The 14,029-nt window shown below is 36.3% G+C and overlaps 1 protein-coding gene across 1 annotated transcript; it reads right to left on the bottom strand.

The window, feature by feature from the left end:
* Window positions 1-6,503: 6,503 nt before the first annotated feature.
* Window positions 6,504-12,093, bottom strand: LOC122647304 (ras-related protein RABD2a-like). The gene is made up of 8 exons (XM_043840726.1): window positions 11,911-12,093; window positions 9,769-9,841; window positions 8,256-8,303; window positions 8,125-8,172; window positions 7,514-7,585; window positions 7,260-7,415; window positions 7,056-7,159; window positions 6,504-6,835 (listed from the first exon to the last, which is right to left on the bottom strand). The coding sequence occupies exons 1-8, from the start codon at window positions 11,922-11,924 to the stop codon at window positions 6,739-6,741; spliced, it is 612 nt and encodes a 203-aa protein (XP_043696661.1). The 5' UTR covers window positions 11,925-12,093; the 3' UTR covers window positions 6,504-6,738.
* Between the last annotated feature and the right edge of the window lie 1,936 nt (window positions 12,094-14,029).

Genomic DNA, 14,029 nt, shown 5'->3' with positions numbered 1-14,029 from the left:
TTTGAGTTTTTCTCCTCTGCAATAAAATTAAAAGCAAACCATTCTTTGCCTCAACCCTGACCCGGCTTGGCCCTGATACAAGGCCAGAAATTCCCAACCCTGACCCGCCCTCAGGACCAAGGTATCTTTTCCCAGACCCTGTTCCGGCTCAGGGCGGGCCAGAGCGGGTTCGGGCCGTTAAGGCCAAACTTGCACCCCTAACTGTTAGCCTCTTTGGTAGGAAACTATTATTCTATTGTTGTGGTAGGCTATGTCTATCCTCTTAGGAACTTATCTTTGTAAAGCAAGTAAAGCAAATTGTTACGTACTTGATTAGTACGTCAAAAGCTCCAAAGTTGATGGAATGTGTTAAATCATTGAACACATAACAAACCACCATTCTTCAACAGTCATTGTGGGTATTATTTTCCATGATTCAACTTGTGACATGGTGTCCGGCTTAGGTATTTGACTGATACGCCTAAAGCTTCAAAGCTGATGGAATGCGTTAAATCAAGTCCTTTAGCCTATCGCATACACTAGCCTATCAAGCACATAACACAAATATGCCCACGGTCAAGAGAGCGAGGGACTTAGATGATGGGGAACAGTTGTAGATATTATTGACTGCATACAATAGGGGTTGAAGTAATTATGACTCTTAGAATCTAAATGTTTCCTTCACCTGAGTTGTGGCAAACTTTTTCCATATGCTTTACTCACTTGTCTTATCTATTTCAATTAGCGTTACTAGATTTTGGGGAGAATCAGAAATCTTAGCAAATGCATAGTCAGTCTCCATGTTCATGTATGTCTAACCATAAGATAGAGAGTATTTAGTCAATTTGTTTAAGCAAAAGTAATACTTAGAATAATGTGTTGATTTTCTTCTTTATTCATGAGGTCAATGTATCACGAAAGGCATATTTGGCTACGTTTCTTAGTGGTGATGCTTTTCGAAATTCGAATATTAGAAACCAGGGTTGTATTGATTACAAGGTTTTAAAAGGGCATGGCCAATGAAAACACTCGGTAGTCTTTACTCATACCGCAGTTGATTATATTTTAGGGTTTGTTAATTTTTTGATAGTTTATGTAGCTAACAACAAAGAATAAATGAGTTCATGTTTTGGAATCTGAGCTGATTGGCATTTTTAATGGTCTAATCCTGGTTCAAAAGAGAGGAGTGAAAGCTGAAAGAAGTTTGGTGTGATGATAATTCCTTGCCTGGACTTCTTTCAACTCCATCCCGATCTCCTTGGCGTCATTGGCGATGCGAACTGCTAACCCTTTTTTTGCAGACCTCTGAATTTTCTATGGATGTTCTCTTTAGACAATTAGATGATACTAAGTTGTTAAGTTGATTAAAATCTAAAGCATGTGTAGCTGCGAATCGGAATGTCCCAAGTTTGTTTGAACATTGTAACACTTTGCCTCTTCTTGCTTAATTTATCTCCTTTTATCATAAAAAATAAAAAAAAAAGAACAAAGACCAAATGAGGTTATCATACAATATTATACAAACTCTTTTGTCTTTATATTAATGTATTTTATTTTCTCATTCCCAAAAAAAATAAAAAAATGAAACACTTTGCTTAAAATCTTTACCACCTGAAGTCGGAGAAAAACCTCTCCATAAGCACTCCCTTGCTTATGGAGTATATGTGAATGAATAAACATATCTGTTTTGCTGTAAAATATGAAAATATTGTCCTTTTTTAATAATAAATATTAAAATAAACAATGAAAATTTCAATTTTATAGAGGTTTTTTTTTTTTTTTTTTTTGCGCCTCTTGTTTTTTCCCTGAAAACAAACAGAGCCAAAAAAAACAAGAAAAAATTGCTAATTCCCTTGGAGGGTTTGAATACCCATCCAACTATTCGAATCCCTTATAACACTCAGCTCCTATTAGAGCCAGGATACTACATAATTTCAATTAGGTGCAATTTAGATGATGGTATTTGGGTATTAAAAAAAAAAAAGTGGACTTGGAAGATATGATTTTGGAGATAGGCTGGGGAGAAAATTTCAGTTTTAGAATTTGTTGTAGCTTATGATTTATCAATAGTAAATATATGCTTTGAAAATAGGGAAGAGCATTTTATAACTTTCAAAAGTGAGAAAAATGGTAGCCAAATAGATTTCTTTATAATTAGAAGGACAGGTAGGTTATTATGTAAAGATTGTAAGGTTATACTAGGAGAGAGCTTAACCATGCAACATAGATTAATGATCATAAATATGTGTTGTAAAATACTAAATTATAGAAAATGTGAGATTATTTATCCTAGGATAAAATTGTGGAGTTAAAAGATGAAAACTTGAAGTCATTGACTGATAAATTAGAAAAATAAGGAAGATGGAATTTTGATGGAGACTCTAAGGGTGTCAATTGGTTCGAAAGATGGGATTTTGATTAAGATGACTACATATATTAAGAAAGTAGTTAAGGAAGTACTAGATAAATCCATAGGACAGCGACATTCATTTAAGAAAACTTGATGGTGGGATGAAGAAGTTCAAACAGCCACTAAGGCTACTAAATCTAGTTTTAAAACAACCCCAAAGGGGTTAGCTAAGTTTGCAAACACCAGCATTACATGATTTAAGATAAGCTAAGATGTCATGAGTTCAACTCTCCTTAGAGCCTACTTAAAGGTAAAACAATATGTCCTGATGGTATTCTAGTAGAGATGTGGAAGAGTTGAGAATTAATGAAATAACTTGGCTAACTAAGTTGTTTAATAAGATTATGTGTATAACAAAAGTGCTAGATGAATGAAGGAGAAGCATTGTGATTCCGATTTATAAAAATAACGGTGATATTCAAAGCAATAATAAATATAGAGGAATAAAACTTATGATGTATACAATGAAATTATGAGAAAAAGTAATTGAAACCCGCATGAGCCAAGAAATTAATGTTTTGGATAACTAATTTGATTTTATGCCACGAAGATCAATCACAAAAACTATTTATTTGCTTAGGACTAATGGTAAAATTTAGAGAATGTAGGAAAGATCTCCATATGGTCTTTATTGACTTATAAAAGACTATCATTAAATTCCTAGAGATTAATTTGACAAGTGTTAGAGAAGAAAGTGTTTTGAGTAAATATATGGACATAGCTAAAAATACGTATAATTGTGCAGTGACTAGTGTAATAACTATCTAGTAGCAGGGTAATGAATTCCTAATTATAATTAAGGGTGTCCATCGGTTCGATTTCGGTTCAATTCCAGAGAGTGTTGTTGTGATCCGGATTCTAAAATTTGATACTCAAACCGAACTTGCTCGGTTTTGGTTATTATTCGGTTCTATTAGGTCCTTACACGGTTCGGTTCCGACTAAGGGTGTCAATTGGATACGGAACCAGGTATTCGGTTCGGATCCGATTCGGTTCCAAGCAGTGGCAGTGGAATCTAGGGCTACAACAGGGTCGGGTTGGGCCGGGCTTTATAGAACCCTAGCCCAACCCTAAGTCCCCTTAGTTGGCCCAGGCCCAGCCCAACTTTGACTCAGGGCCAGAAAACCAACCCTGACCCGCCCTCAGGGTCGGGCTGGACTGACCCTGATTGGCCCTGATCATGGGGAGAGGAAGGCATGCGGAATGGGCCGGGGAGAAAATTATCAATTTTACGTAAAATAACACTATAATAAAATGTATTACATCACTTATTATCTTCATATATAATATATTATATAACAAAATGTGGGTGACGTTTAAAGTTTATAAGATATATAGTATATCAATATATATTTTATAGTATAACTTAAAGCAGGGTCGGGTTGGGCCGGGCCAGGTTTAGCTCGAGGCCTCAACCCTAGCCTGACCCAACCCTGACTTAGGGACAGAAATTTCCAGCCCTGACCTGCCCTTAGGGCCAAATATCTCAGCCTAGGCCCTGTTCGGGCTCAGGGTGGGCCAAGGCGGGTTCCGGCCAACAGGGCCAAACTTGCACCCCTAGTGGGATCTAGATCTAGACCAAGTCCCGAAATGGTTCTAGAATTGAATACTCTATCCGTTCCTGGATGGTTCCAGTTCGGATCTGGTTACAATCCGGTTCTTGTATTCGGTTCTTATCTAGTTATTTCATCCGATTACTATATCCAATTTAAATTCAGTTATGCCATTTGATTTTCGTTCGGTTCTGATATTCACGAGACAAATCAATGTTTGCTCCTCCATAAGAAACTTGTAAGAAACCACTCAATTGACACCCTTATTATGTGGCAGATTTTTTGTTTGCAATTTGTTTGCCCTAGGGAAGATGAAGCGGTAAAGACTAAAGAGAAAGAAGTGACAATTGAAGGTTTAAGTTAACCACGTAACCGTCCATTAGAGTCTTTTAAACCTAATAAAGTATTAGGGTTTTATGTTAATTTTTAAGGCGGGTATTCGGTCAGGATCCGGATAAATCCTCCAGATAGGTGGATAGATCCAGATTCGATCCGAACCGAATTTTAAAGACATTTTCAGATCCAGGACTTAACCATATTAAATTTGGTCCAGATCGGAACCGGGTATTCATTGACACCCTTAGTTCCGACTCCTCTACTCAGTCCATATACTATAATATTGTAGTATAGTATAATAGTATTATAAAATCAAATACTAGCATTAGTAATATATACTATAACATATTAGAATTATAATGTATTAATATATACTACTATCCAAATTCGGTTCGGTTTCGGTTCTGGAATTCGGTTCCAATGCTTGATTTGGAACCGAAATGGTTCTAAAATCTAACCCATTCGGTTCGGTTTGACTTACTCGGTCCGGTTTCGGTTCTAATTTGACACCCTTAATTATATTTGGATTGCATCAAGGATCAGTTTTAAGCTTACAATTGTTTGCACTAATCATAGACGAATTATTTAGATACAAGGTTTAATCATAAATAAAGTAAGACAAAAAAGTATGGAGTGGCACAAAGAATTAAAAACAGGGCACATGAAATGAAGGAATGTGTCTCGGGAGTTATGTGCCCGATGTAAAGGAAAATTTTATAAGATACGATCAACAATGACGTATGAAACTAAAAATTGGCAAGTGAAGAAATAACATATAAACAACTGTAGTATAATTGAAATTAAGATGTTGAGAGAGATAAATGTTAGAATTAGAAAAATAAAATAAAGAATGAACAAATTAGAACTAATTTAAAAGTAACTATACAAGCCTATGAATGCTCCAACATGAAACAATGATTTGATTAATTGAAGGCTCTAAAAGAAGGATCCGGATCCTCTACTTCTGCCCTATCTGTATTGTCGTGTGTCCCACACATAGCAAGGTGGAAAAGACCACTTTACCCCTGCTCAGGCAAGGGTAAGGCAGTCTTTTTGCCTCCTTACTGTGTCTAGGGCGCACATGGCTGTACTGGCAAGGCGGAACTAGAGGATCCCTATGTCTAAGAGACAAAGGTAGACTTTAGGAAAAGTGCCGAAGAAGAAGAATAAGAAAAAATTTGAATAAAGTTGACCATAGAAAATGGATTCATATAGCAGATCCCGCTTAGTTAGAAGGGTAAAGGCTGAATTGAGTTAAAAAACAGGAAAAATGAAGAGAAGTGTAGAGGCATGTTAATGGCAGGTCCCTATCAACAAAACGGTGGGTTCGTAAGTCTGTCGCCTTGAGCGTCCTTCAAAGTGCAGAACTACTCGAACCTGAAAGTAGAAACAATATCCTTTTCAATTCCTGAAGTGTGGAAGTGCGGCAGTGTTAGGCGGGGATGTCGATACTTGGCAGTTGTTGCATCCTACGAATCATATCAATGAGCTTGAATCGTTGGATACGACATCTACTTGCACTGCCGCACTACCACACTTTTAGAATTGAAGAAGGTAATAATCCTTGAAAGTGAGGGCGAAGAGACAGCACTCGAACCTAAAAGTGAGGATGACGAGACACAACTTGAACTAAATTCAGAGTAAAGGCTCAATTGAGTTAAAAAAAATTAAGAAAAATGAAGACAATTATTGAGGCGTTTTAATGGCAGGTCCCTATCAACAAAGCGGCGGGTACACAGGTCTGTCGCCTTGAGTGTCTTTAGAAGTGCAAACTGTCCAGCCTTTTAATAAAAATGGGAGGTCAAGACAAGCTCTGGCCCTTAGCTTTTGCGACCAACCTTGACCTTGGGGCCTGGACAAAATCTCTTCACAACTAAATTTCGTTAAAGGTAATCAATCTTGCTTGTGAACAAGGATTAAAAAAGATTACTTCTTCCCATGTCCTTTTTTCCTTTTCTATTCAACAAAGTAACAATGATTTGTGAGACAGGGGTAAACTAGTGTTTGGGCTAGTCCAAGACAGATACATATAGCCAAACGCTGTGGTCCCAACCTCACTAATGGCACCGTATAATTAGATTCACAATCAACCACAGATTCTGAAATCTCTCTCTCTCTCTGAGCACAGCGCTTGAATCAACTTAAAAGCAAAGAACAGTGATTGCAAGATTATCTGTGGTAATATAAAAAGTAATGGGACACGAGATTGGAGACGGAGATGGAGATGGAATCAAACAATCAAATACTACCATTGACTAACATCCTGATTTGTACAGGCCTTTTTTGAATCATATATCTGAAAAGAATTGAATTTTAGCAACATATCTCAGACAAGTGAAGATACATATCATAAAGAGGTTGGAAGGATGAGTCTTTAATTCAAGTAGAGCAAGGGAAAAGGATGCTAGTTTTACATGTCATGGCACCTATAGACACTACAGGTGCCTAACTAATACATGTCTAAGAAGAGCAGCATCCACCCTTCTGGGCAACAGGTTGCCCTTGGAACTGCACCGTTGGAGGCCTGGCATTGTTCATTGCAGGTTGGCTTGCCATCCTACAGAGAATTAAATATGAGATGAGATGAAAAGTTAGGATCCTCTAGATTAAATAATTCAACATTTACACACACAAGCACAAAAAAACAGAAGCAGAATTCTCAGGTCAAAGAATATAATCCCAGAGCGTGACAGACAATGACTGAGCTGTTCAAATGTTCTTTGATACCAAAACCCTGGAAACAATCACAAGACACTTGGATAGATGCAAAGGGATACCTGTTCTTAATCTCAGCAGCCATGGCCATGAAAGCCTGTTCAACATTAGTAGCACTCTTTGCACTAGTTTCCATGAACGGGATCCCAATTTCATCTGCAAATGCCTTTAGAAAAGGAAAAGGTGAAAATAGTCAGTAACTCAATTTCTACTAGAGAAGCTTGCCACTCGGCAAAAGTGGTTGAACTGAACATTTGATTTGTTACCTTTGCTGTCTCATAAGACACCACCTTGTTGGCAGTGAGATCACACTTATTTCCAACCAGAAGCTTATTGACATTCTCACTTGCATAGCGGTCGATTTCATTCAACCATTGCTTGACATTGTTGAAACTCTCCTGGTCTGTCACATCATACACCACCTGCCAAAGATGTAAAACATGATTCAACTTCACTGATGAGAAGTGAATCCTCAATGTTTTGGAAGCATATACAGAAAAAGATCAAAGGAATTGCTTACTATAATCCCATGTGCACCACGGTAGTAGCTGCTAGTGATTGTCCTAAAACGTTCTTGCCCAGCAGTGTCCCACTGTGTAACCCAGAAAACCAAATGCTTAAATAGACAGCACAAAATGATCAAATTTTGAAAAAGAAAATCAGGATGATGATATGGAGGGACCAAACTAAATTCTTGGAAGGAGTACACTACTATGCCAAGACCACATAAATGCAAGGAGGAAGAGTGCATCCCAACTGCCAGAGGCATAATACTTATAGGGCAAAGGCATGCCATAAGGTAGAGGAAAATGGAAAATTGGCCAAGAGGAAAGGAAAATGGAAAGTGGAAAAAATAAGACTGGGGGTAGTTCAGAAGAGTCAAGGTTGCACGGTTGCAAGATTCATCATAATCTCTTAGAATTTTGAACATGAATCTTTTGGTTGAATCAGTTGAGCACTGCAAGACTGTACAAGTCTTGTTCTACTACCAAACTTTGGACCGATACATTGAACCAGGCAGTAAGGATAGATCCCATCAAGGGGTCAGCCTTTATAGGATGTATGTGAAGATATTGATAATGCAAGAAAGGTAAGGGGTACATGTGAGGATAACAGAAATAAAAAGCTCACAATCTGAAGTTTAATGGTCTTCGCATCCTGCTCGACAGTACGTATTTTCTACAATAAAGGTTAAAATTACCATTAGAACTGTCAGTTCATGTAAAAGAGAAATAAGGTAATTATAAGTGACAATTACTTACAAAATCAACTCCAATGGTGCTGATGTAACTCTCCAGATATGAATCATCCTGCATTTAAGAGATGAAAAGATGATTAGTGCAATGGCAATGCTGCATCAGTACCCGGGAATCAAAAGAAAAGTATAAAACCATCAACCAATAAATCAAATAGCACACATGCTTAGCATCAATAAAAAGACAAATGAAACCATGTCATATCCAAACTCCATTAGCAACATATTTTCAAATTAAGTTTAATTATTTTCACTTGATCATGGGTCACTAATTTAATACCTATATAGGGAGAAAAGCACATCTTTCGCATGTTCCACACATTCCAAGGAAAAGCATACAATAAGACAAACAACCATATCAAGGAAAACTTCTGCCAACCCTCAGTTGTTGCTTTCACTGTAATCCATGGGAATGCCTCTTTGTCATCGTATACCTCTAATCCATGGACCTAACTTATCAACTGAGGTGAAGTGTTGTCAAGTTGAAGATCCATGGAAGATGTTTGATAGAATTTGTCAATGAGATTTGGATGGTTGGTTCAGTAGAGGAAGAAGAACACAATGAAATCTATTCTCAAAAATTAAAATTACCAAATGAATTTCTTATTCATAAAATTGTTTAAATTGATGCAACTAAACAATTTCAATTTCTTGACCAAAATCCTATTTGTTGACTTATTTTAAGAAATCAGTTTCATTTTGAAATTGAAATCATACCAAAGAGAGCCTAATGTAATACCTATATAAGGAGAAAAGCACATATATTGGCATGTTTCCACACATTCGAAGGAAAAACATACATTAAAATAAATGAGTACATTACGGAAAACTTCTGCCATCCCTCAGTTTTGATTTGAAAAAAAAATCAATTCTACTTTACATCATGTCACCAAAACCAGAACATTGTTAGCATAAATGCATCAAGCATTATAAACTAATGCTCAAAACCATGGCAATTACTATATGATGAAAGTGGCAAAAATAGCAAGTAATATCTAATTACTTCATAGATATTGAATAGTTGGGGTATTGCTGAACAAAAACTTTCATTCAGATTGGAGCCCAAACTAAACTGCATTTACATTAAGCTCAACGGACTTGAATTTAGGGAGGATTACACATGTATTACAAGTTCATCCATCAGTCTCCCAAAAGGGTCTTCAGCGGTTTAGTGAACAAAATTGGTGTCAGCAGGCCAAAAGAAGACGGATTTCACCATTGTTCAATAAGTTATACATTAGGGGACAAAAAAAATAAAATAAAAACTCTTTACTGATGCACAACCCAAAGGATAATGTTAATTACAGATGAATTAATTCCTAACATTAATTACATAGAATCTTCATTTTTATTTTTGCACAGAAACATTTTCAGAATGATCTCTTAATCCTCTAATTAGATTGTGATGATGGAAATAAGAATCCAGCTTGTAATATTAAAAAAAAGTCCATGCAATCTCCAAGTTAATGAACACAATAACAATTAGGAAAGGTAAATTGTAAATCATTCTTTGAACTCACAGCAAATCTCAAAAGTAGACATGATTTGCCAACACCAGAATCTCCAATCAGCAAAAGCTTGAACAGATAATCGCTGTAAAAGAAATAAAAACACAGATGATATAAGATTCCTAATGGCAAAATTGAATTACAAAAGATAAAACAGTTCATTCACTTCAACAATATAAATTTGCCCAACCTAGTTACATCCTTAAGGTCATGAGAAAAAAAAAAAGGTCAAGAAATATTTTCACCTTGGTAAATTAAAAAGAAAAATAAAATTAATTCACTTATAGGGTATCTTCCATTCCTACATATGACAATCCAACATATTTCTGCGGTTGAAACCAAAACAAAAGGCCAGCTTTTTTAATGTGTCTTTCTGTTATTCCCCTAAATCAAAATTTATTTATAATACATGATGGATAATAAAATATTTCACAACATTAAATGGAATTGGATCCCAAAATGAGAGGCAGAAAGCAACAATGCTATGAATTCAATGTGCAAATAATTATTAAAGAAATTTCGAGCATACTTGGCCATAGTTACCAGCCCCCTATCCGTCATCTCGGTAAAGCCAGACCTATTGCCATTATATAGTTTAACCAGTATGACCATAGAACGAAATGCACGCAAAAATCAAGTCACTGAATAGAGAACATGAGTGAAATCTAAGAGAAAGAGGGTTGGAGGCAGATTTTCTAAAAACTGTTAGACTACTCGGATTGGTTCTGGCATCCCTGTGCCCAAAGGAAACCTCACTCTGCCTAAGTGCCTACCCAGAGCAACACAATCTCTTGGCTGGCTCATGCATAACAATGATGGCGCACAAAAGCAAAGATGCATTCTCATGAAAAGCACCTAGAAAGTGATTGCACACATGTGCTCTGTCATTGCAAGTTTACTTAGTGTCATGCACTCACTACTGTCTACACCTATATGATACATACAGTCTAGTTGTGTTTTGGCCATACCAATCCTAAAACCAATTTTTTCCCGAGTTGAATCCCTAAGCTAGCCAGTAAATGTGAATAGGAGAAACACCAAGCAGTGATAAGATTTCAAACAAACAAAAATAAATCTAATCTTGCAATGTTACAATATTCACCATTTAATAAACTTGGTTCTGCTCAAGTTCAAGTATGCCATATTTCAGATATTCCGATTGAAAAATAACGAGAAGAAATGAAATCCTCTACAATAAGCAACCATTCCTAGGACTCAAATATAAGCATGCACCCGGGGGGGGGGGGGTTGGAAGGGGAGGAGGGGGAGAATAAGAGAATGGGTGCAAAGCATTTTGAACAACTATAGATACAAGCAGAGGGAGAAAAATTAGAAGAGGAGGACCACTGATTCATCCGAAATGGAGGTAAACGAACAAAAATCTAATCTTGCAATGTTACAATATTCATTATCTAATAACCTTGGTTCTGCTCAAGTTCAAGTATGCCATATTTCAGATATTCCGATTGAAAAATAACCAGAAGAAATGCAATCCTCTACAATAAGCAACCATTCATGGGATTCAAATAAGCATGCCCCGGGAGGGGGGGGGGGGAGAGAATAAGAGAATGGTGGGTGCAAAGCATTTTGAACAACTATAAATACAAGAAGAGGGAGACAAATTAGAAGAGGACGACCAGTGATTCATCCGAAATGGAGGTAATTAGGGGGGTGTTTGAGGGCCTAGATCACCTCATAAGCCAGGCTACGCTGATTTAACCTCAGCCATGATGGAAAACACAAAAGGAAGCAAAAACATATGAAAATTGACTACGACATATACCGTTGAACATGAAATTCAGACAAGCAACCATAGTATCAATTCCAAACAGAAACAAGAAAAACGAATCACTGAATTTACAACTACAGCAGCACGATCTTTGTTTTACCGTCAGATCGCCTCTGAGATTCTCGATATAAGCAAAAATATAATCATAAGCACACCAATAACCAAAAAGAAAGCGCAACAAAGACAGATCTCCAATAAAAGACACAGAAAGAGCAAATCTAATTCCTCCGCAGAACAACAATCACAGATCTCACGAAATTAAACGAAATCCCTCAAAAGCTGAGTAAGAAGTCTACAAAGATCCGATTTTCATCAACCATTAGAGGTTTTGAAGATAAAAACTAAATGGGATTACTGAAACTTACTACTCCTGATTCATGTCTGTATGACGCTGAGGAGAACTGAACTACGAGCAACGACGGCGATGACAAAGGACTCCTCAGGTTCTCCGGCACGAATTCGAAGCGAAACTCGTATCTTCTCCTTTAAAGACGATGAGATAGAGAGAGAGAGAGGTTTGAGATTTCAAACTAAACAAAGAATCAGAGAAGAAGAGTCCTTAGGGGCCGAAAAGGTCGGACGACATAAATAGGGAAGAGGAGAGGAGATGTTAAAATAAAGGAATAACTTAATTTACCTTAATACCCCTAAGCCATTTTTGACTTTTTGACAGGTCACAGGCGCTTACATTATTAATTATTTAAACTGAAAACGTCTCAACAGATTAGATTCTCTCCAGTTACTTGAAAAAAGTATTTGCAGCTGGCTCTTGTTTTGTTATCCCAATCTTTGGGGTGATTGGAGAGTGGAGACTGGAGAGGAGCGTTGCGGGTCTCTATTGCCTCTCTCTCTTTCGTCTCTTTAACCCTCCCCGGCGTCCACTGTCAATCACGACCCACACGAGATCCAAATTCTTTATGAAGAAGGATCTTCAACTTCTGAGATTCCTTCGTGGAATTGCTTCTAAGACGGTCCATGGTTCGGTCAGACCAGAAATTGATGGTTCGATGGTTCTATTCCTTCCCAATATATCTGATGTAAATGGTCTCATGGGTCTTAATGTAAACCGGTATAAGTGGTTGATACTTGATAGGATTTTCCCACCTTCTTATGGTCAATGCCCATCATGAAAAACTCTTTTTCTTTTAAATGAGGCAAAAGGAGGATATAGGCATGGTTTGAGGTATCGGTGTCGTATTGCCCGTATTAGTTTTGCAAGCGGCCGATTATGCTACCATGCCGGTGATACGGTACAGACAAGGGATAAAATGATAAAAAATCTATTTTAAAGGAGAATCAAAGGCATCCATGCCGATACCAATACAATACCATATTGGTTTCTGGGTTGACCGATACCGATTTGATACCGTGCACTAAAACCATGGATGTAGGTCTAGGGTTATTGATGTGGAGTGCAGTTTTAGTACCCTAATCACGTCACTTGGCATGTTAATTGGGAAATTCAAAGAACCATCTATAAGTCAAATTATATCATATGATTTATTCTTGATTTACACATTTTTTTTTTTGTATTTTTAATGGTTTAGAATTTGGGCCCCTCCTAACTTGTCACATTGCAAATAATGTTGCTAGTACGCTATCACGGTGGCATTTGCTCATTCTTTGTTATTAAAGAAAGACTTTTTATATATGGATGCAACTTGTTATCACCAAAGTGGTTACCTAAGAAGTTGTAATCTTCTTTTAAATACTCTCTGGTTTATTTACAAAAGTTATTTAGTATGATATTCAATATAAGTGTAAAAATGAATTTTCAACTAATTTGAATATTCTTTAATGTAATTTTTTGTGAAATTACATGATATACTCTCATTGAAAAAAAAATATTTTATCTTCAAAGGGCAAAAAAAGGTTAGATTACAATTTCTTGGTTTAATGTTAAAATTATATGTCCATCAAACCCGAATTTAATTAGTTAAATTAATTTGATTATTTTGTATGCCACATAGTACTTTTTTAGATAATTTTTTTTTATCTTATTATGAAATCGTCACCTTCCTTTAATCATGAAAACATACTTATTTTGTTGGATTTGCTTCTATCCATCTTAGATAGTATTATATAGTATAGTCAGATTCCAAGACTAAAAGGTCTAAGTGGAGGATTATCTGACAATTCTGGCCATTCCAATAGGTAGTCATTGGCTTAGTAATGTATCAAATTCTTGGACCAACTCAATCATGTATATTTTGCCATATATTTTATTCTTTATATCATTTGTGTTAGAAAAGGGAAATTTTTGTTGTAATCAGGGTTGGTTAAGATAAAGATTATAACCTTATTTGTAAATATTTTGAAAATCTTTTTTACTCCTGTATTAAATAATGTTTAGAAATTCAACAACGGACAATTAAAAGAAAGTTACTTATTAGTCCACCACTTTGGTGACATCAAGTTGTTTCCTTTTAGAAATGATGAAATATATTGTCATGTGTGATCTCATTGTTATTTATTATATTCTTT

Source organism: Telopea speciosissima, chromosome 1 (assembly GCF_018873765.1).
Source record: "Telopea speciosissima isolate NSW1024214 ecotype Mountain lineage chromosome 1, Tspe_v1, whole genome shotgun sequence".
Classification (NCBI taxonomy): domain Eukaryota; kingdom Viridiplantae; phylum Streptophyta; class Magnoliopsida; order Proteales; family Proteaceae; genus Telopea; species Telopea speciosissima.
The sequence above is the reverse complement of the archived record's forward strand: the minus strand, read 5'-3'. Positions and strand labels throughout refer to the sequence as shown.

What these genes read in the sequence shown, in the direction of transcription:
- LOC122647304 (XM_043840726.1), bottom strand. An exon ending in GTCTACTTTTGAGATTTGCT is followed by an intron (nt 8,304 to 9,768) that starts GTGAGTTCAAAG and finishes TCTTAAATGCAG; the next exon opens with GATGATTCATATCTGGAGAG. An exon ending in AGACCATTAAACTTCAGATT is followed by an intron (nt 7,586 to 8,124) that starts GTGAGCTTTTTA and finishes TGGGTTACACAG; the next exon opens with TGGGACACTGCTGGGCAAGA.